This window comes from Notamacropus eugenii, chromosome 1 (genome assembly GCF_028372415.1).
Source record: "Notamacropus eugenii isolate mMacEug1 chromosome 1, mMacEug1.pri_v2, whole genome shotgun sequence".
In the NCBI taxonomy this organism is placed as follows: Eukaryota; Metazoa; Chordata; class Mammalia; order Diprotodontia; family Macropodidae; genus Notamacropus; species Notamacropus eugenii.
In genome coordinates, this window is record NC_092872.1 from 303,913,369 (window position 1) to 303,937,432 (window position 24,064).

The 24,064-nt window shown below is 36.7% G+C and overlaps 1 protein-coding gene and 1 pseudogene across 1 annotated transcript in view; one reads left to right on the forward strand and one right to left on the reverse strand.

The window, feature by feature from the left end:
- The first annotated feature begins 311 nt into the window (after positions 1 to 311).
- MNAT1 (MNAT1 component of CDK activating kinase) overlaps positions 312 to 24,064 on the forward strand; it is a 290,992-nt gene continuing 267,239 nt past the window's right edge. Inside the window, exon 1 of the mRNA XM_072629396.1 lies at positions 312 to 622. Within this exon, the coding sequence (XP_072485497.1) occupies positions 534 to 622 (89 nt within the window). The 5' untranslated portion in view covers positions 312 to 533. The remainder of the gene's footprint in view (positions 623 to 24,064) is intronic.
- LOC140517814 (programmed cell death protein 6 pseudogene) lies at positions 20,472 to 21,548 on the reverse strand (annotated as a pseudogene).

Genomic DNA, 24,064 nt, shown 5'->3' on the forward strand with positions numbered 1-24,064 from the left:
TCAGTGTGCAGGATTTTAACAAACACTTCCTCCCTTTCCCCCTTCCCCCCTCTCTCCCCCCCGCGTTGAAACCTCCTAATTATTAATGAAATTTCCCAGGAAGACTTTAAGGCTTTTCTAATTGGTACACGGTTCTAGTTTCCTTGAAAGACGCAAGACAGAACCCAGTAGCCACCACCAGGCTTTGAGTTTCTCTACCTTTCTACTCTCTCGTTCTCCCTCCCCTCGCCCCGCCCCTTTCTCCCTCGCCCCGCCCCTTTCTCCCTCCCCCAGCCCCGCCCCTTTCTCCCTCCCCCCTCCTGCCTCCCTCTGCTTTTCTTCCCCGCCCCCCGGAACCTTTGTTTGGTGCGCCGCGCTCCCGCCGGAGCCCATTCACCGACGGAACCCACTCGCCGCGGTGCGGGTTATTGACGGAGACCGGTTTTGCTTCCCCTCAGTGTGGAGAGCCCGCGGCCGGATCGGGCTCGGTGTGGTCCGTGCCGCGAGGTTGGGGCTGGGGGTGGGAGTCGGTCAGGAGGTAGAGAGAAGGCGCCATGGACGACCAGGGCTGCCCTCGGTGTAAGACCACCAAGTACCGGAACCCTTCCCTGAAGCTGATGGTGAACGTGTGCGGGCACACGCTGTGAGTGCGGCGGGGCCGGGCGGGGGACGAGGAGGGCGCTCGCTCCGTCGCTCAGTCCGTCCACGCTCCTTTCGGAAGCTCTTATTGCGTTTCTGGCGCCGCCGGGGAGAAATACTCACCGCGTCCCCCTCTCCCCCCAACAGGACCGATCCTGCCCTCTGGGAGCTTCCATTCCGGCGGCTGAAGGAGACTGGGAGGGAGATCACCGCCCCGGGAGGGTGCGGGGAGCGGATCCCCGGGGACCTGACCCTGGGCTGGCCTCGGACGGCAGCCGGGCCCTGCCTCGGCGGGGGCTGCGTGCACCCGGAGGCGGGCACTGCGGGGGAGGCTGGGGGAGGGGGCTTTACGAGTCTGGAAAACCAAGTGCACTACATTTCTTTTTTTTCTAAAGGGAATGAGTTAACAGCTAGAAAGCTCTTTGGGAAGTCGAAGGCGATAGACAGACTTACACAGGCACACTCCCACAGAGGACAGACTTACACACGCTGGAAGCAAAAGGCCCTAGAGAAACTTAGATACAGACTTAGAGCAGACAACTTAAACACACGGTAGACAGACTGAGGCACACAACTCCCCCCCCCCCCCCCCCCAAATTCATTTCCAGGCTTTTGTTTTAAACTGATCACCTGAGTATTGATTGGCCTTCCTTGATGGTTAGGAGCAGCGTGGGTGGAATGGTTTAGCTTTTGGAGGCAGAGGACGTGGATGTTGCATCCTGTGTTATATCAGGCATTTAGGAACAAGCCTTAATTTTGATTTGCAAGCATTAATAAAACTGGGTACCAGAGGCTCTGTGCTAAGACTGGGGAGGATAGGTGCAAGACAGAAACAGGTCCTACCCTTAAAAGGAGCTCACAGTCCGAGCTGGTTTGGGGCAAGCTCGTTGAGCTCCTTGAACCTTAGTTTCCGCATCTGGAAAATGAAAGTTGTATTAGATGACCTCTAAGGCCTCTTCTTGCTCTCAATTCATGTTCCTGTAAGAAACAGTTGAAATCTTGAAAGTCTTGTATGGGTAGTTATTTTTTCTTGGAGGGGGAGTGTAGAGAGGGGCAGGTGGAGGAAGTAGAGAGTGACTTTAATGGTAAAGGCAGGAATTGGTCCTGGTCTTTGCTATTACCATTGGGGTTGACTTAAAAGTTCTTCTGGATAGATATGGTTAAATTCAATGAAGTTTATGTACATAAAGCATTTATTTGGATGAAAAGTGCCAGGTCATTCTTTTCGGTCTGTAGTTTCTTTAAAGGTTTAATTGATCAAGCATTCATTGAGCACCTACTGTGTGTCAGGCACAGGTTCCTGGTTTTGGAGATAGAAATAGAGAAGTGAGAGTCCCTGCCTTCAAGGAACTTATATTTTACTAGGTTTCTTAGGGATTAATCAGAAAATGTTATTGGAAAAAGCCCTAGGTTTATTGTGATTAGGTGCTGCAACTGGAACTTTTAATCATGGGTATTTTCTTAATCGATGTTAGTTTTCCTTGTTTGCTATGAATGTTTATTTTACTTGCAATGTTAAGTTTATTACAGGAGGTTTCAGTAGCTAAGGAAGAGAGAAAAATAACCAGAGTTGTGATACAAAGCACAATGAAGGTCAGGGAAAGTTTGATGAATAGGATTATCAGACTTTTAATCTTTCTAATATATTAATTCATTGTGTACTCATTTCTTTACCTAGGATTTAGCTTAGCTTTTTTATTAGGTTTGATGAAGTTCACCCTCATTTCTTTCATAAGTGTCAATTAAAATTTGATGAAAGAAAGCAAGAGAATGGAAAGTACCACGTATTCTGTTTCTTTTGATGGGACCCTTCATGTCACTGATCAGAGCGGAAATACTTGAAACTCCAGTCAGTTAGGAAGACTATGGGATTTTTTTAAAAATTAAATTTTAGTTTTTTCATATTATATGAAAATCTGCTTTCTTTCTTTCCTACCTCACCCTCATTGAAAAAGAAACACAAATACCTTGTAACAAGTATATATAACCAAGCAAAGTTTTCCTGCATTGTTCATGTGAAAAAAAAAAAAAGCGGGTCTCAATCTGTACTCCGAGTCCATCACCTTTCTCTGTCAAGAGATGGAAATCATATTTCATTGTTAGTCCTCTAGAATTGTGGTTAGTAATTGCATTGATAGGAGTTCTAAAGTCTTGTATATTTGACTTTTTGATAATATTACTATTGTATAAATTATTTTCTTCTTTTTGAATCACTTCATATAGATCTTCCCAGGTTTTGCTGAAATCATCCCCTAATTATTTCTTATAGCACAATAGTAGTCCATCACATTTTTAGTCATTTTCCACTTGATGGGCACTTCCTCAGTTACCAGTTCTTTGCCACCACAGAAAAACCTGCTATAACTCTTTTTAGTATGTATGGGCACTTTTCCTTTCTTTCCTCTAGTTGGGGTATAGACCTTGTAGTGGTATTCTGGGCTTTTTGGGCCTACTTCCAAATTGTTTTCCAGAATGGCTGGACCCGTTCAAAACTCCAACTGTGTGTTAGTGTACTTATTTTCCCCAAGTCTTCCAGCCTTTGTCATTTTCCTTTGTTGCTAACTTTGGCCATCTGATGGTATGAGGTGGAACTTCAGTGATGTCTTAATTTATGTTTCTTTAAATCAATTTAGGTTATATGTTTTAATTGTAATAATAATTTTATCACTTAATATTGAAAATGTGTTGTTTTGTAGTCTCACTGCTTTTTTATTTTTTTAAAGAAGTGAGAATTTCTTTTCTTGTGACATTATATTTATTTTGGTTAAATTGTTAGCCTATTAGATGCATGCCGTCATTTGTATTTTGTTAGTTGACTTATGAAATAATGAATTAACTAGATTACATCAGAGGATAATATTTATTAGGCTTATCCATGCATAGGTGCTTGTGGAGAATATACTTGTTTAATATTGTCATGATTTTTTTTTTCTATCTGGCATCTAATACAGTCTTGCCACATAGAAGGTATTCTAATACATTTTTGTTGATCAAATCAGCTTAAATTGAGATGATTTTTTTTCAAATTTTACTCTTTTTTGTTAATCTTTCTGTTGTGTATTACCCTTGGTTGGAGAAGGGACTTCAGGAGGAGAGAAGAAAGGTGACACAAGAATGTTATTCTACAGATGGTAGAGCCTTATATGGTTACTTGGGAGATAAAATGAAGATAATTTCTCAATGACCTCTAAGGTGCCTTCTAGACTTCAGTTTAAGAATCTTATGATCCTCACAGTTAATGCTTTCTCCCTCCCTAGAACTATTATTAGCACAAAATATGGAGAGAAGAGATGATGATAAGCTGATTGAAACAGAGATACCTTTAATTATGCTAACAGTTGTATGCATATACTGTACATCTTCATTGAAGGTATTTAAGAATGCTGAAAATCCTCTGTAGGATCACAGTCTTTTATAAAATCTTCTACTTTTTATTCTTTCTCATTTCATCTAAACCTATTCTATACCCTACCTGTAACCTCCAGTAATTTCAGCCTTCCCTGAGTTCCCAGTCCATCACTCATTCTAGCCATTCTCCCTTTCCCAGCCAAAATCGTAGAAAAAGATGTTTGTGTTCTTTGGCTCCATTTCCCTAATTCATACTTCCCAGTGCTTCCCCATGCTTCTTAGCATCACTCCCATTTACTTCTCAGCACCACTGCTCAACTGAAATTGCTCTCTCTAAGGTCATCAATGGTTTCTTAGTTGTTTAATAGCTTTTTTTTCCGCCTTCATACTTTTTAACCCCTGTAACTTTGGACATTAGTCCTGGATATTGTCTTCTCTCTCAGCTTTTGTGACACTGCTCTCCTTTGGTATTCCTTCTACTTGACTGACCACCCCCTCCCCCCGTTCCCCCATTTTTTTTTTTGGTGTAAAAAAAATTCTCAACACCATAAGAGGAATGTTTTCATTTGTGAAATAGAATATAAAAGGAGTAGTGTAGGTGAAATCAGGACTCTCTATGACATTCTGCTTACTTTTGAAAAAAATTGTATAATAAATTCAATATGTTATTTTCAAAGCTCTCTTATTTGTCTTTGCTTTCTTTTATTATCTTCTGTATGTTAAAAAAAGGTTTCAGTGATTATTGTTTTTGGCATTAGTATTAGCTCTCTTCCCTTCAAATCCTCTTTGCCCCTTCATTTAAAAAAATTAAAACAGCTGGACCTGGAGTCAGGAAGACCCGAGTTTAAACTCAGCCTTAGACATTTACTAGCTGGTGATCCTGGGCAAATCAGTGGGGAATAATAATAATAGCACCTTCTTTCCAGGCTTGTGAGGATCAAATGAGGTATTATTTGTAAAATGCTTAGCCTAGTGCCTGGCACATAGTAGGTACAATACAAAATGTTAGCTGTTAGGTACTGTTATTGTAATAAATGTTCACAGGCAGAGCAAATCCATACTTACAATGGATATGTCTGAGAAAGCATGTCTGCTGCACCTTGAATTCATCAAGTCTGTCAAGAAGTAGGTAATAGGCTTTGTCAAAGGCCCTCCTCTGGATACATGGGTGGTTATTGCATTTATCAGCATTCTTAAGTTTTAAAGCTATGCTGTTTTTTTTTTTTACAACGTTGTTGTCCTTATATAAATGGTTCTGTTTCTACTTCAGTGTGCAGAAGTTTGTACTATCTAGAATTCTTTGAAATTGTCTCTTTTGTTATCTTTTATAGCATAATAATATTCCATTACATTCATATGTTATAACTTGCTGGACCATAGGATTGCATTTTTTTTTATACTCACTGATTGCTTTAAAAACACAGGAATGGTAAAGAAAGATTGGCTGGTCTTGAACTTGTACTTCCTTTATAGGCTTTAAATGTCTTTAGTTTAATAATTTAATTTCTCTTTATTGGAAAATAATAAATGTTTTTGCAAGAATAAAACTTGTAATGTCCATAGCTCATTATTCTGTTTTCTTTTACTTTTGACTAAAATTTTGATTAACTGAAATGCTTGGGGAAAAAAGGTGTTCTGACTGACTGAATCTTCTAGCAACTTGAGTTAATCAGCCTAATCAATATACAGTAGTGAAAACTGGATCATTCAGTGTGTTAATGGTATAGAAATTCAGTATGTACTGATCCCAATAAATACTCTGTTAAAAAAAAAATCACTTCTGTGAAGTTCTTTTCTAATAACTTGTTTCTTTTAAAATTTTGAAGTAGAAGATTCCAATCATTTGAGGAGTTTAGTTCTTTTGAGATTTTAATTAGTATACTATATGTATGTATACATACATATTTCAGTTATGTAGTGTTTTAAAAGCCTTAGTGCAGTTTTAAGCTTTAATAGTTTTAAATACTTGATATACATATCTTAAGATACCATATGTAATTTTACAAAATAAAATATTTAAGGCATACTTCTTTAATTGTAGATTTTCTATTGAATTAGAACTTTTTAAATATATTCAAAGATGCAAGCGTTAGCCATGGTATATATACACCAGTTTTTGTTGATGTATGAATGTATTTCATTGATGTGTGATTTTAATCTGTATTTCCTTTTTTCTGTTTTTGGGAACTTTCACTCTTAAGATCACACTTCAGATGATGAAATAGGGACTATATCAAGTGTATACTTAGGAAATCTGGAATTGAAAAAATTAAGAATCATTTTATAAAATATTTTAGAGAAAATAAAATAGTTTTGATTACATAAAATTTATAAAAGGTTTTGCACAAATATCTAATGCCATTAAAATTAAAAGATAAACAGATAACTGGAGAAAAAAAAAAACGACCCAAACCTTTGCATCAAATTTCTCTGATAAAGGTCTAATATCCATGATAGAGGAATCATTTCAAATTGAAAAGACTTAAGTCATTCCCTATAGTCAAGGGACATGAATAGGCAGTTTTTAAACAAAGAAATCAAAACTAACAATAACCATACAAAAATAAGTATAATTAGAGAAGTGCAAAGTAAAGTAACTGAGATTGCTTATACTTATCACTTCATGCCTGTGAGATTCCAAAAAAGCTGACAGAAGAAAATGGCAGATGTTGCAAAGGATGGGAGGGAAATAGGTACATTAACGAAATGGTGGAATAGTGAACTGGTCTAGCTATACTGTAAGTGAGTTTGAATCTGTCCAGAAAGTTATTGAACTGTTCATACTGCTACTAGGTCTGTACCTCAGAGAGAACAACGAAGAAGCAAAGGACCCATAGGTACAAAATATTTATAGCAGCGTCAAAGAACTGGCAACTCAGGGCGTATTTACTTATTGGGGAATGGATAAATTACAGTATATGAAAAATGGAATATTATTGTGCTAAAAATGATGGAATGGACAGCTTCAGAGGAAACTGAGAAGATATGAACTGATGTAGAGTGAAGTGAGCAGAACTAGGAGAACAATTTATATTAATTATGACAACTTGAGAGAAAATGAATGATTTTATAACTGTTCAGTACAGTGGTAAACCACAATTCCAGAGAATTTATGATGAAGCAGATTACCTACCTTCTTCTAGAGAGTTGATGGATTTCAAATGCAGAATGAGACATATATTTTTGGACATGACCAAGATGGGAATTTGAATACTATTCATTTTGGTTACAAGTGTTTTCTTTTTTCTTGTTTTATATTGTTCACTTGAGGGGTGGGCTTGATAGAGTGATAATAAATACCTGTAAATAAGTAAGTAAACAATTTCAGAAAAGCAAACCAAAAGAATAGAAAAAAATAATGGATAATATTATGATTATATTACCCCAAAAAGAAAGTGAGAGAAAGAGTATCAGTATTTATCTACCCACATATGTATCTTTATAAAATCATGAGATTGGGCAATAACATGGACTTGGGGAGCTTTGGCATATCAAGGAAAAACCAAAAATCTCCCCTCTGCTACCTGTCTGCCAAGGTGATAAACCTGTAGAGCACTGGTGCCACTTATATTCCTGAAGGGAAAGCCTGCGGGGCCCCTATTACAGCTCTGAAGGGGAGGATCTCTGCCATCATGGGCCATGCAATTTAGGATTCAGCCCTTGCTTTCTATTCCATTGGAAAATAAGTACAACTACAGGTAACATCAGCCTTGAGCTCATTTGAGGCTGGGAGGTTCAGTACTCTTTGACAAAAAACAAAAAGCATGGTGAGTCAGGAGCAGACAGAAAGTACAGCAAGCAAGCTTCATTGGAATTGAGGTTGGGCAATACACATAGCACAGGATAGTTGGGAATGATGGACACACACAGGGCAGTCCAGAAAGATGCTGAATGCAGTTAAGGGCTCAATATGGGTGAAGAGGATGGGTTTTTATTGATTTGTTGTCTGGATCAGGGTTCAGGATTCGGGCTGACAGGATTGGGGGAAATTGAGGGCTAGTTGATACTCAGATTCCCTCTATGGAAATGGGCTTTTGGTCCATTGTTGCTGAACTTACTTTGACTTACTGAGGGAGTCTCCTCTATTTCTTAGTTAATGTGTTACATTTATTTTTCTTTCAATTCTTTCTTTAAGAGCTTTAAAAATTTTTTTATTTCTTTTTAATTTCCTGTAGGTATTCATGTACTTGTGGAAAATCTATTTTTTTTTTCCTTGAGTCATTGCTTGGAATTGTAACAGAATTTTGGAGGCTCTCTAAATTAGTAGTCACTTCTTGATTTTGTCTGTTTCCTTTACCCATCTTTTCATTTTTAATTCCTGAATTGGGGTTTTGGACCAGGGCCAAGCTCCACACCCTCAGTGGGGTTGTTGCCCCTACTTGGTTTCTTATTAGGTCACTTGGATTCCTGCACTGACTGTCTTCTAGGGTTAGGCTCCCTGCATCTTTGAGGATCAGAGCTCCGAATCTTCAGGACCTTTGGTGCCTCAGGATATACTGTTAGCCTTTGAGCCTTGGCTTTCTCAGTATGAGTGCTGGTCATTGCTTCCAATGTTCCTTAGGCACTTCCATGCTTCCCACCTTGTAGCTTTTTAAACAACCTGGGGCTTTCTCTGAGGAGTCCTCCACTTTTCCTGTGTAAGAACACAGAGCCTTGCAGGCTACAGGTGTCTCTGGCCCCCTCTGTTTGTTCTGGGAATGGATGCTGGGTCAATGATGTCTTTGCTGGATAGTAGCTGGGGAGAGCCTTTTTTTATTCCCCTTGGACTCCTAGGGTGATCCCTTGTGTAGTACTGAGAAAAAATTATTATTCAATCTGGCATGAACTTTGGGGTTTTGCTAGAGTAGGTATGGGAGCTGGTAGTTCTTCTACCTTTTTAGGTATGCTTTCTCCCCCCTGCCTCTGGGGCCCCTTCCTCTTTCTGATTGGGGGGGTGGGTAGGGGAGAAGGTTGGACAGTGGAGGGCTTCTTTTAGATCCTACACCATTTAAGGAGGACACCTAGAAAATTCATTTCATTTCCCACTGGAAACAACTGCTTATCTGAAAGACTTTATGATGTACAGAAATTCATCATTTTGCAAGATGAAATTAACTCTGAATCTCCCCAATGCTCACATCATTTCCTACCTGGATTGCAGGACTTCATCCTGCCCTTAGGCCAGGTAATCTCTCCCACCCCTACCCCCCCTTTTCAGCTTTTTATGCCTTGTCTTCCCCTTTTAGATTTTGAACTCCTTGTGGGCAGGGATTGTTTTATGTCTTTTTTTGTATCCTCAGTGCTTAGCACGGTGCCTACCACATAGTAGATACTTAATAAATTTTTATTCACTATTAAGTATAGCCATCTTAGTAGGAACTTCTACCTCCATTTTGTACTACTGGCTGTTTTCTTTATTGGATTCATTTCTTCTTACCACTTCTCTGCTTCTTGGAATCCCTGGTTTTCTTCAAGAATCATTCCAAAGGTCACTTTTTTGTCACCTCCAATTTGTGGAAGGGCCCCAGGCCACCCATGCCTTCATTCTTTTACTGGCTCCGATTCTGACTCTCTGGACTTCGACATCATTCCTCAACTGCCTCCTCTCCCTGCATTTTCCCACTCTAGAACCTCCCTCTACCTTTGTATTTCCCTTCTCCTTTTGAGGAAAGGTCCCAGGCCATTCGTAATTTGGTTCTCTTGTCTCTGCTTCTGACTCTGGACTTATGCCCTCCCTTTCAGCTTCCTTTTATGATACATGTCTTCTAATAGAAACTGATCTTCTTGAGGGCAAGCAGTGTTTTTCTTTTGGCTTTTATTTGTCTGACATATAGTAAGGGTTTAATAAATATTTATTGGATGACTGGCTTTTTACAGAATACTTTTTCTGGTCCTCACAGCAACTATTACCATTAACTTCCATCTGCTCTGTATGTATCTTATATATACTCATACATGTACATGTTTCCTCACAGGTAGGATGTAATCTACTTGATGACACACAGTGTCATCTTTTGACTTTGTACCTTGGGCTTTTAGTATAGTGCCTGCTACTTACTAAGTACTCACTTAATGTTGGTTGATTTGATTGGCAACCTGGAGCCTGAGGCTGGGTTTCAGGACTCCCTCAACTTCCTAAAATGGTTGATACTGGGTTTGCAGGCCTGGGTCTGTGTAACTTGTGGGTTACAGGAATGATGTTAGCTCTATTTACAAACCTCTTTTCCTCTGGTCCAGTGCAGCCTTCTGAGCAGGACAGTTTGGAGCCTATGTGATTCCTCTTCCTGTATTCCTCCCCTTCCCCCTCCCCCTACCATAGCTAGGGAGAATTGACATTGCTGTTTTTTACATACAGAGTGAAGGATGTAAGTTCTCTGCTTCTCTGGTGTTGTTTGATTCTTAGGATTCTTAGTTTGTTTGGGGCTCTTTCCCCTTATCTTGAGGATTTAGCTCTAATTATTGGTTAATGCATAATTACCTCTAATCTACTGGTAGTGCCTAACTCCTTTGTTTGGAGTCTAAAGGTTTGAATAGGGTTTGAGATGACTTAATTCTCTGCCTTGCTGGTCACCAGAGTGGTTAGGTGCCCTGCTTTTAAAGATTCCAGACTTTGCAGTACAGAAATTGACTCTTCTCCCCTTTTTTTAAAATATAAATTTGCCCCAGCAATTCTTTGCGTTCATGACTTTTTGGAAAACCACGATCTCTGAAGAATAAGTGATCCAAAGACTACAGCATTTTTCTAGTGATCATCTGTTTAGAAGTAGTATGTTAGTTATCAGACCTAGGTTCAAATCGAAGCACTCTGACCCTAGGCAGTCTGTTAACCTCTGAGATTATTTCCTTCTGTGAAAAATAGGGCTAATAATACTTAACACTTGCCTTACAAGGTTGTTGGGAGGTATGTATGAAATTATGTGTTTATGTTGTTTTGTAAACTCTACAGTGCTATGTAAATATTTATTATTTATTGAGGATATTTCTGTTTGGAAAAGGAGGTTGGCCAGTTATGTTTCCAGAGGAAGATGAGTAGCCCAGATGCTTTGCTAGTACCTACAAAATGTTAAAAAAAAAAAAAAAAGACATTTGGAGCATTGGGTAGATCATCTGTTGAATTTCTGTAAAAGAAATGAAGGACAGTTCCAAGTCTTCACTCCCCTCCTCCACAAAACAAAACAAAACACAACCCAAATAGAAGGAATCTCTCTAGATTAGAAGGCATTGATAAGTTGTGATCTGTATTGTAGGGTTGGAGGGAAGACCTACGTTTGATAAGATCATTGGTGGATTGAGGTTTTGAGATATTCAACACAAAACTATAACTTACTCAAATGATAATTTATGTCAGGGATTCTGTAATTAGAGTAAATATGGTTTGATTAATTCTGAACCAAGAGGTTTCTGTGGCTTTTATTTTTTACCTTTTTTAGTTAAAAAATTAGATTGTCCCCAATTACATGTAAAAACAATTTTTAACAGTAGTTTTTGTTTTTTAAATTTTAAGTTCCAAAATGTATTTTTCCCTCCCTGCCCTTTCCCTGAGATAGTAAGCAGTCTGAGTCTGGTTACATATGTTCAGTCATATAGACCATTTCCCTATTAGTCATTTTGTGGAAGAAAACTTGAACAAAAAAGAAAAACAGAAAGAAAGTGAAAAATAGTATGCTTTGGTCTGTGTTCAGATGACATGAGTTCTTTCTCTGGAGGTGGATATCATTTTTCATAAAGAATCCTTTGGGATTGTCTTGCATGATTCTCATTCATAGATGCTGTTTTATATACACATATATATGTGTATATATATATATATGTGTATATATATATATATGTGTATATATATATATATATATATATATATATATATATATATATAGTATTGATGTTAGTGTACAATGTTCTCCAGGTTCTGTTCATTTTGTATCAGTTCATGTAGATCCAGTTTTTTCTGAAGCACAATAATAATCGTATATGTGGTTTTTCTTTTATTTTTTAACAATTTAGATAGTTTTCAGCATTTTTTTAAATAAGATTTTGAGTTCCAAATTTTTCTCCATCCCTCCTTTCCCTTTCCCCTTCCCAAGATAGGGATTTTCAATTTAATGAAACCATCTTAGGTGAGTAAGTAATCTGTTTATCAACTTTTTTTTTTCCTTTTAAAAGGGATTGTGGTTTAACAGTATAATTGGGGAGTGAGAATCAGAAATGACCTCTTAAGCCCAGCAGTAGTTGACTCAGGGACTGTGGTTACTAGCTGGAAAAAAGTCTTAGAAGAATCAAAATCATTTTTAGTAGGTACATCTTGACTATTTATGAATTTTTGCCAGGCCAACATTTAAAGCAGTGTTGGGGTGGTTTGAAGAGCCCAAGTGCTTTTTGGAAATATTCCTCAGAAGCAGCCATTTAAATCCTATTGAAGGAAGGACCTGACTCTCTTGACTTCCTAGTGAGAGGAGGAAAATGAAATCTGACTTAACTGCCAGAAAAAAGTTTTAACTGACTTGATTACTAAAAACTGATGGCTTACTTAATCATTAAAAGCTAATAATGTTTGCTTTAACAAGTGTAGAAAATTTTTATAGAATTACAGATTTTAGAATTGGAAGAGAACTCTGAAAAATCATCTGATGGTTCAGTTCTGTTCTTCCACTTTTAAGGTAACTCAAGACACAGTCATCATTAAGTGACTTGTCCCAGGATTACAAAGTTACTAGCATAGTCAGGGCTACATCACAGTTCTCCTCACTCTCAATTCAGTACTTTTTCCTTATAATTGTTATATGAAAACAGACATTTCAATATGCAAAGAACAGAACTGACCGTTCCATATGAAACCATCTACTTCTGTTAAGTACAGTTTGCTTTTTAAAAAAGTTAATTAAATTTAACATTACAGTACCAAAACTGCCCTGCTTGTCTCTGGCCCTTTCTGAACTTCATTCTGCTCTCTTCTGTATATTTAAAAAAATTTTTTTCTTTTGCATTACTATCACCACCTCACATAGAATACTTCCCTTTTAACAAATAATTATAGTTCAGCAAAGCAATATAATCACAATATCTGAAAATAATATGTCTCACTCTATACCTGTGGTTTATTCTTTCCAAAGAGATGAGAAGTATGCTTTGTCATTAGTCTTCTAAAGTCATGATTAACTGTATAACGGTACTCAGTGTTGAGTTCAGAAGTCTTTCAAAAGAGAAGAGAGAGATGACGGATGCTTTGCAAAGAGATAAATATCCTTTGTCATTAGTCTTCTGGAGTCATGATTAACTTTATAACAGTACTCCTAGTGTTGAGTTCAGAAATCTTTCAAAATTATTTTCCTTTATATTATTGTGGTCACTATGTAAATTTTTCTCCTGTTCCTTTTCACTTCACTCTCTGTTAGTTAATGAAAATCTTCCCACATTTCTCTGAAGCTGAATGGTTTGTCATTTTTTTAGGGCCTAACATTATTCTTCTACCAAAAATTATATACTAAAATTGTTTTCAGTTATTCATAATTGGTGGGTATTTACTTTGTTTCCAGTTCTTTGCTCTAACAAAAAATGTTGCCAGAAATATCTAGAAATATACATGAGTTTTTTCCCTTTGTCTTTGCCTTCAGGTATGTGCCCAGTATTAGCATCTCTGGGTCAAAGGGTATGCATAGTTTAGTGACTTTTGTAGTATCATTCCAAATTTCTTTCCAGAACTGTTGGGCTACTTCATTGCTCTATCAACTGTGAATTGGTGTAACTTCCCTCTTACTGTCTCTTTAACAACAGCCATTTTCCTCTTTTATCATCATTGCCATTGTGCAATGATGAATATAAGGTAAAAATACTGTTACTTTACTGTTTTAATTTGCATTTCTCTTCTCAGCAGTGATTTGAAACATTTAAAAAGATATGGTTAGGAGCAGTTTGCACTTCTTTTGAAAATTTCCTGTTCGTATTCTTTGACCATTTAATTGAGAAATGACTATTCTAGATTTGTACCCAAATCTTACATTTTCTCTCCTTTTAATCCTAATTTTGTGGTCAGGCTTCCGTAGTTGAAGTTTATTATGCTTGTGACTCTTCCCTTCCTAATTCTACTGTCCTTCTTCTACCCCATCTTTCATTATTTTCAGTCTATTTCTTGGTTAAATACACCAGACTTTGTGTATTTGTATATATCTTCAATTTTCCTATGACTTATTCAGATGTGATTGAGGCTTATGTGAACTCTTATCCCCTCTGCTGGAAGGTCTTTTTCCCTCTATCAACTGTTGGAATACTCTTAAGTATGACAAATCCTATCCGGGTGCTGCTTTGTCTGTTTTTTTAACTCTTTCCGTGATTCTTGACAATAGTGGGATTTTTGAAAGAATTGCTGTCTCTTCTCTTCCTATTATGCTGTAAGCACTTGTTTTCATCATTTGTTCTCTAACAGTTGATCAAATATATTTGCCCTTCTAGGTTTCTCCTTGTTTTCTGTGTTTGTATTTCAGAAATAGTCAGCTGTGTTTTTTTCATAATTAAACCCACTGTTCTACTAAAGACATTTTTTTCTATGTAGGATCATATTCAGTTTTCTAGAATAAATTATTTTTGGATGTAAACCTTTTTCTTTTGTCATTTGGTATGTTGGGCTCCAAGACATTCTTTTCTTTGTTGTAGTTGTAATATAATCTGATGTGATCTTCACTGTAGTTCCTTAATGTTTGAATTCTTTCTGGCTGTTTATGATATTTTTTTCCTTTGTCTTGCAGATTCTAGATTTTGGTTATGACATTCCTGGGTATTTTTAATTTGGCTTTTCCCTTTTAAAGATATGTTTTTATTTATTTTATTAAATATTTCCCAGTTGTACATAAATTTTTTAAAAACAATAATTAAAAAAATTTTTGAGTTCCAAATTTTCTCCCTCCTTCTTGTCCCTCTTCTTCTTTGGAAGGTATAAAATTTGGTATCAGTTATATATGTGAAGTCATGTAAAACATATTTCCATATTAGCTATGTTGCAAAAGAAAATACCAACATAAAATAAAGCAAGAAAAATAAAGAAACTATGTTTTAATCTGCATTCAGAGTTCTTCAGTTCTTTCTCTGGAGGTGGATAGCATTTTAATTATCATTCCTTTGGAGTTGTCTTGGCTCATTGTCTTGATCAAAGTAGCTAAGTCTTTGATAAGTCTTTGATCACAGTTGATTAGCCTTATAATACTACTGTTACTATATACCCTGATTCTGTTTGCTTCACTTTTCATGAGTTCATGTAAGTCTTCTCAGATTTTTCTGAAACTGACCTGCTCACCATTTCTTATAGCGCAGTAATAATCCATCACAATCATTTCCCACTTGATAGACATCTTGTTGATTTTTAATTCTTTTCCACCACAAAAAGCTGCTATGAATATTTTTGTACAAATAGGTGCTTTTCCCTTTTCTTTGATCTCTTTGGAATGCAGACCAAATAGAAGTATTGCTTGGTCAAAGGGTATAAGTGGTTTTTATAACCCTTTTAGTTCCAAATTGCTTTCTAGAATGATTAGATTGGTTCACACTCCACCAGCAATGTGTTATTGTCCCAGTTTTTCCACATTCTCTACATCATTTGTCGTTTTCCTTTTCTGTAATGTTAGCCAATCTGATAGGTGTGAGGTGGCATCTCAGAGTTGTTTTAATGGGCATCTCTCTAATTAGTAGTGATTTAGAGAATTTTTTAATGTGACTGTAGCTTTGATTTCTTTGCCTGAAAACTGCCTGTTCATATCCTTTTATCATTTATCAACTGGAGAATGTCTCTTATTTTACAAATTTGATTCAGTTCCCTACATATTTGAGAGATGAAACCTGTATCAGAAAAAAAAAAAAACTTGCTATAAAATGCCCCTCTTCCCCCTGCAGTTTCCTTTTTCACTTCCAATTTTGGCTTCATTAATTTTGTTTGTGTGAAAGCTTTTTAATTTAATATAATCAGATACATTTCCATTTCAACTAATTTATTTATGATATCACCCTTTATATGCAAACAATTTATCCACTTTAGCCTTATCTTGCTCTATGATGTGAAATGTTCTATGCCTAGTTCAGGGGTGGGACACCTGCAGCCTTGAGGCCTAGTTTCTGCCAAACTGCTTTCCAGTTTCCCTAGCAGTTTTTGTCAAATGTTTAATTCTTACCTCAGAAGCCCATACCTTGGATTTATTAAATACTAGATTACTCTGATCATTTACTACTATGTATTGTGTACCTAATCTATTTCACTGATCATCCTCTCTATTAACCAATACCAAATTGTTTTCATGATTACTATTTTGTAATGTGGTTTGTAACCTAGTTCGTTCACATTTTTTTCATTGATTTCCATTGATATTCTTAACTTTTTGTTCTTCTAGATGAATTTTGTTATTTTTTTCTTGCTCTATAAATAATTCTTTAGTCATTTGATGACATTTCTTTTAAGCAGTGATCTGTGGATTACTCTTTGCTGCTTAGTTCTAGAAATTCTGGCAATTTTCTTTTAGGAAATTGAAGTTTTTTTGTTTGGTCATGGTTTTAAAAATAATTTTTTTTCCAGTGAAGAGAAATTTATTTTCATTCCTATCATTACTCTCCTACTGGAAAAAAGAAGAGCAAAATTCTTATAATATATGCACAGTGAAGTATAACAAATTCTTGTGTTATGAGTAGCATGCTTCATTCATCTTTTGTCCTATGGAGTTGTGGTCCTCTGTGTTGTTTGTTTTTACAGTATTATTATTGTGTAAATTGTTCCTCCTTATTCTACTTCTTTTACACTATATAACTTCATAGAAATTGTCCCATATTTCTGTAAAACTCTTCATTTCATCTTTTTCTTCACATGCAGTAATATTTCATTATATTCCTATTTCATAATTTGTTCATATAGTCCTTAGTTGATGGGCATTCCTTAATTTCTAGTTCTTTGCTACCATTAGAAGAGCTTTTGTAAATATTTTTGTACATATGGGTCCTTTTCCTTTTTCTTTACTCTCTTTGGGGGCATATAGGCTTATTAGTAGAGTCATAGTTTAGTGGCTTTTTGGGTATAGTTCCAAATGGTTTTCTAGAAGGCCTGGACTAATCCATAGCTCCATCACCAGTGCCTCTCTTCTCTTAGCCCCACTATCATTTGGCATCTTTTTTTTCCTATTCCCTCCTTCCTTCCCTTTCTCCCTTCCTCCCTTTCTTCCATCTTTCCTCCTTTCATCATTTCATGTTCACTAAGCTGATGGGCACAAGGTAGAACCTCACACTTGCTTTAATTTACATTTTTCTGTTAATGATTTGCAGTATTTTTTAATACCGTTATTGATAGCTTGCATTTCTTTATTAAAAAACTACCTGTTCATATTTTGGTCATGGTTGTGTGGGATGAGGATGAGTCTTAAATTCTCTCTCCTCATTCTGTTTTCCAGGTCAGTTATTTTTGATAGATACCTAATATAATTATTCCCATTTTCCAGCCTTTTGACTATTGTAAGATTTTCCATTGTTATTAAATCTTAGTTATTTGCTGCATTCTTGTTAAAGAGTGTTGGGGTGGAGGGGAGGCAGATCCAACATGGTGGAATAGAAGGAGGGACCTGCTCTAGTTCTTCCACCATAACCCATAAAATATCTGTAAAAAAATGACCCCAAACAAATTCTAGAGCAGCAGAAGCCACAAAATGACAGAGTGAAACAGATTTCCAGCCCAAGACAGCCTGAAAGGCTGACAGGAAAAGTCTATCACACTGGACTTGGAGTGGAGTGCAGCCGAGTGTGGGCCATGCAGTAAGGACAGGACAGGAGCTGTTGCAGTTCACAGATTTCTCAACACACAAATTCCAAAGATAGTTTCAAAGATAAGTAAGAAAGCTCTTTCACCTGGGTGAGAAGGGAGTGCAGACTGGTCCCAGGGCAGCAGCAACAACATCCACTTTTAGACCCTGGGGGAATCAAGGGGCTGATCTGAGTCTCAGTCCTCCGCTGTCCTGGAATGAAGAGGAGTGCTGGAGTGGCAGAGCTGGTGGTGGCTATGGAGAGGGAATCCTACTTGCATTCGTAGTTCCAGGGCAGAAAAGGGTGCTTTTGGTTGCTCACAGACCAGAGTGCAGGTCAGGAGAGGAGTAAACTACTCTCCTTTGATTGTGCCACCTTGGAGGAACTGAGAACTTACAGGTGTGTACAGATATCTCAGAGAACAACTGCAACAAAACCTCTGGAGCCTAGAGTAGTATACCGTCCGTCTGACAAGGGATTCAAAAGTCAAGTAACTGGCTGGAAAAATGACTAAAAAGGTGAAAAACAAGACTATTGAAGGTTACTTTCTTGGTGAAAATGTATTTTCTTCCATCATTTCAAATGAGGAAGAGCAAAGCATACCATCAGAGGAAGACAGCAAGGTCAAACTTCTGCATCCAAAAACTCCAAAATAAATATGCAGTGATCTCAGGCCATGGAAGAGCTCAAAAAAGATTCTGAAAATCAAGTAAGAGAGGTGGAGGAAAAATTGGGAGTAATGCAAGAAAATCATGAGAAATGAGTCAACAACTTGCTAAAGGAGACCTAAAAAAATGCTGAAGAAAATAACACCTTTAAAATGAGACTAATCCAAATGGCAAAAGAGGTCCAAAAAGCCAATGAGGAGAAGATGCTTTAAAAAGAAGAATTGGTCAAATGGAAAAGGAGGTCCAAAAGCTCACTGAAGAAAATAGTTCTTTAAAAATTAGAATGGAGTAGATGGACGCTAATGACTTTATGAAAAACCAAGAAATTATAAAACAAAATCAAAAGAATGAAAAACTGGAAGATAATGTAAAATATCTCATTGGACAAACAACTGACCTGGAAAGTAGATCCAGGAAAGAAAATTTAAAAATTATTGGTCTACCTGAAAACCATGATAAAAAAAAAGAGCCTAGACATCATCTTCCAAAAAATTATCAAGGAAAACTGCCCTGATATTCTAGAACCAGAGGATGAAATAAAGATGGAAAGAATTCACTGATAGCCTCCTAAAAGAGATCCCAAAAGGAAAACTCCTAGGAACATTGTAGCCAAATTCCAGAGTTCCCAGGTCAAGGAGAAGATATTACAAGCAGCCAGAAAGAAACAATTCCAAGTATTGTGGAAGTATAATCAGGATAACACACGATTTCGCAGCTTCCACATTAAGGGATTGAAGAGCTTGGAATATGATATTCCAGAGATCAAAGGGGCTAGGATTAAAACCAAAAATCACCTAATCAGCAAAACTCAGTATAATATTTCAGGGGAGAAGATGGCTAAGTCTCCAACCATAATATTGGGCCATCCTTTATTATTTTCATCTTTTTCAGTTACTTTGTCAATTGATGGTCATTGAGTGCCCCACAGTTTTGTCACCTCCAGATTTCTTTGCATATTTAGTCTTAACTCTCCAAATTAAACTCTGAACCAATGCTTTTCCTGATCCTTGTATTCTGTAGCAGTAGATACCAGAGGGGAGTGCATAAACTCCTAGGGGGTATACAGAAATGGCCTATTAGGGCACAGAAAGACCCTCTTAGAATACATATTTCATTTTTCTAATCTTAAAAAGAAAGACATTAAGTTTTACTTCTGCTTAATATATGAATTAACAGTGGTATCCCAACTTAGTCTCTGTGTGGGATGATCACATGTAAGATACAGCATTTAAAGTTAGCCCTCACACTTTGTTAATTTGCTTTCAGTCTTGTGATAATATTTCAGTTTACCTGTGCCTGGTTAGGTGGATTTACAGATTATATTACCTTGTTTTAAGTAATTTAACTCAGCAAATGGACAAATGGCTTAATATTACTGCAAACAAATTGTGGATTGAAGATAATATTAATAATGCAAATATAAGTGAACAAGAAAGTGACAGAGGCAATACTTCTTGTTAGGGACTTTGTCAGCCTATTATGTGGTAAAAGCAATCACATTTCATGGTCTAATGAGATTTGGTAAGAAGTCTGCCCCTGAATTCACAAGTATAATAAATTCACCATCAAGGAAAAGTGCCCTTTTTTTTTGGGTCTAAGGTGTCACTGTACAATATCTTTTAAAGCCATGGTTGGCATTTAAACCATGTGTCAAAAACTGAATTCAGAACCTTATCTTCAGAATAGTGTACCAGAATGTTAAATCAAGGTTTTCAAGAGTAATTTAACATAGTCAATCACATTGCTCTCACAAAATAATATTCTAATTCTTAGAGCAAAAAAAATTTAAGAAAATTAAAACTATTTAAAAATACTGTTTATTTCCTTGCCTCATACTTTATAATTTTTGTATGTTTTATAACATACGTATTACAGTAGAACACACATAATTTATAAATATGCATATGTTTGGGGTGTGAAATAAAAAAAGTTTGGAGGCTGCTGCTCTGTAGTGCCATTTTGCTTCATTGTTAAGTGTATTCACATATTAGAGGCAAGTGTTGTGGCAGTACTGCCACTGATAGTTGATAGCATTCATTTAAAAATTCTTTATAGCACTTTCCCATTTTTCTTCTCTTTATAGTCTTCCCATTTTCATTTTTTTTTTTAGTCTGTACCATTTCCTTTATTGCTTACATTACATATTAAAATGGATACAATAAACCCCTTTAAAAAAGTAAGGCACATGAAAAGCCTTATGTGCAAGTTCCATACGATTTTAAAATTCTGATTATTAGAAGCATTCTGACATGAGGAGTAGAGACATCTACCAAAGACATGATGCATTTTTCATGCAGTGTACCTGAAGTGAAGTTACACATATTCTACTTCATGGCACAAATGACCACAAACTAAATCCATTTTTGCATGTGGAGAGCTATATGGTTATAGTTAGTAGGGTAAAATATTAATTAACTTTTTCACATATACACACAGTTAGTATTTTGAAACATAAACATATCAATTATATGAAATTTGGGAGGAAGACAATCTTGAGTTGCATCAGTGTTCTTTTTCATGATGTGAGGAGATAAGGGATTTGGCATTTCCAGTCTTTTTTTTTTCCATAACAGTCCCATCGATAACCTCCACAGGTGAGTGTTATACAATACTGAAGACCATGGAAAGATACCGTTCATAAGACACTTGAATCCAACCATCCTGATCGGGTATCGTAGTGCCAGAACATATCTGTCAACCTCTGTAAGACAATGCAGCCTTGAATAAAATCATCAAAAGCGATCTGTTGTCTTCCTTGTCTGTCAGACTTTCAGATAAGGCTATCATGAAATTGGGCAGATAACCGATAACTGAAACCTGATAACGCTAGCTTTAGTTCATTTTTGTCAGTCATTCCAAAGTTGTCTCTATCATATGTCCGGAAGACATTCTGCCAATCTGTGATATACTTACTCCAGTGAATTCACTAAAGTTCACTCCAGCTTTGTTCTCTCGGTCAAACATCAATATGATTGATCTGACAGTCACAGGATTAAACGGAGTCCATGTGCCATTGGATAATGCTTGTTGAAGTTCACTGTCAGATATTACCCCACTCCTGTCTTTATCAACCCGCTGAAAGACGTTCCACAAGAAACTCTGGTGCAGCAGGGATGCAGCAGCGGCGGGCCTGGGGCCAGAGCTGCCCCCAGCTGCTGTCAGGTAGTGATAGGTGGACATGGGCCAGTGGAAGAGAGGGTAAGAGGATAAGCAGCGGAGCGCGAACTGGAGGGAATGGCTCCCCTATTGTCATTTTTAAAGGTTGCTTGGCTTAGTTAGGTCTCTTACCAGATTTAGTGTTTTTGATTCTTCTGTTGTATCTGTTACTCTGTCTATCTTTTCATGCTTCTCTGTATTCATCATTTCTTACAGCATTGTAATATTCCATTACATTCACACACTACAGTTTATTTAGTCATTTACCATTTGCTGAGCATCTACTTTGTTTCAATTTTTTGCTATCCCAAATAATGCTGCTATAAATTTTTTGGTATATGTGGAACACTTTATTCTTATCAATGAACTCTTTCTGGTATAAATCTAGTAATGGAATCTTTGAGACATTTTTGTCCCTTTATTTGCATAATTATAAGTTACTTTACAAAATGGTTATATAAATTTACAGTTCAACCAAGAATACTAGTGTGCCTAATTTTTTCAACACTCCTTCAACATTGACTTTTCCCACCTTTTGTCTTAGGCAGTTTACAGAATGTGAGATGAAATCTTAAGAGTTGTTTTGATTTGCATTTCTTTTGTTAGTGATTGTAGTATTTTTTCATATGGTTGTCAATATTGTCTCATTTCTTAAGAGAACTATTTGTTCATATTCTTTGAATGCTTATCTGTTATGGAATGACTTTTGGTCACATATATGTTAATTATGTATCTTGGATACTAAACCCTTATCAGAGAAATTTGATAAAAAAAGCTTTTTACATACAACTGCTTCTCTTCTTATTCTAGGTGCCTTAATTTTGTTTGTGTAGAAGTTTTTCAATTTCCTTTAATCATCATTATCTATTTTATTTTCTCTAATTACCTTTATTCCTTCTTTGGTTAGAAATATATCTCCAGCCCATTCCTGTGAAAGGTATCTGATCTGCTGCCTGTCTAAATTCTATATAGTATTGTTGTGATTTGGAGTACTTAGGAACCTCAAAATGGAAGGGTATAAGGAGGATCTGCTTTGAAAGAATTTGACCACTCAAGCCTTCTTTCAATCAGAGTAGCGATAGAAGTGGGGGATATTCTTAATGAGTCTGCGCAATTTAATGTGGGTAAGATTTGTATTTTTATACAGAAAAAAATTGTGAGAAATTCTGGACAGGATCAAGGAGTGTCAGGTATCCTGAGGTGGGCCAGGAGCAGACAAGGAAAGGCTGGAGTGGGTTGGAGGGTCATAATGAAAGAACAAGGACTAAAGGTCTTTCTCTTTTTTTTTTTTTTAGGTGTTCTGGTTCCATACCTCATCAGTATGATCTTTAATATTAAGGATATCTATGCACTTAAAATATTTTATGGAATATGACATAAGGTGTTGGTCTAAGCTTGATTTATGCTGAATGGATTTTTAGTTTTTACAGCTTTTCTTATCAAATAGGGATTTCTTTCCTAAGTAATTTGTGTTTTCTGTTTTTATAATAATAGATTACTGAATTCCATTGTGTCTCATTCTTCCCTATCTAATATCTTCCATTGAATTATCTCCCTGATTTTTAACCAAGACAAATGGTTTTGATGATGGCTGCTTTATACTATGGTTTGAAGTGTGGAAGTTTTGTTTCCCCACTGTCTTTTGGGATCTCTTTCAGGAGGTAATCGGTGAGTTCTTTCCATTTCTATTTTACCCTCTGGTTGTAGAATATCAGGGCAGTTTTTCTTGATAATTTCTTGGGAGATGATGTCTAGGCTCTTTTTTTCTAACATGGTTTTCAGGTAGACCAGTAATTTTTAAATGATCTCTCCTTGATCTGTTTTCCAGATCAGTTGTTTTTCCAGTAAGATATTTCACATTGTCTTCTATTTTGTCATTCTTTTGGTTTTATTTTATAATTTCTTGGTTTCTCATAAAGTCATTAGCTTCCATCTACTCCATTCTAATTTTTAAAGAACTGTTTTCTTCAGTGAGCTTTTGAACCTCCTTTTCCATTTGGCCAATTCTTCTTTTTAAAGCATTCTTCTCCTTATTGGCTTTTTGGACCTCTTTTGCCATTTGGGTTAGTCTCATTTTAAAGGTGTTATTTTCTTCAGCATTTTTTGGGGTCTCCTTTAGCAAGCTGTTGACTCGTTTTTCATGATTTTCTTGCATCGCTCTCGTTTCTCTTCCCAGTTTTTCCTCCATCTCTCTTACTTGATTTTCAGAATCCTTTTTGAGCTCTTCCATGGTCTGAGACCGTTGCATATTTATTTTGGAGGCCTCTGATGGTAAGCATTGTTCTTCCTCATCCAAAAGGATGGAACAAAATACCTATTCACCAAGAAAGTAACCTTCCATAGTGCTATTTTTTCCGCCTTTTTTGAGGCATTTTCCCATCCAGTTACTTGACTTTTGAGTCCTTTGTCAAGAAGCGGGTATACTCTGGGGACCTGTAAGTTCTCAGTTCCTCCAAGGTGGCACAATCCAGGGAGACAAATGTACTCCTCTCCTGGCTTGTGCTTTGTTCTAGGAACTACCAAAGCTTTTCTGCCTAGGA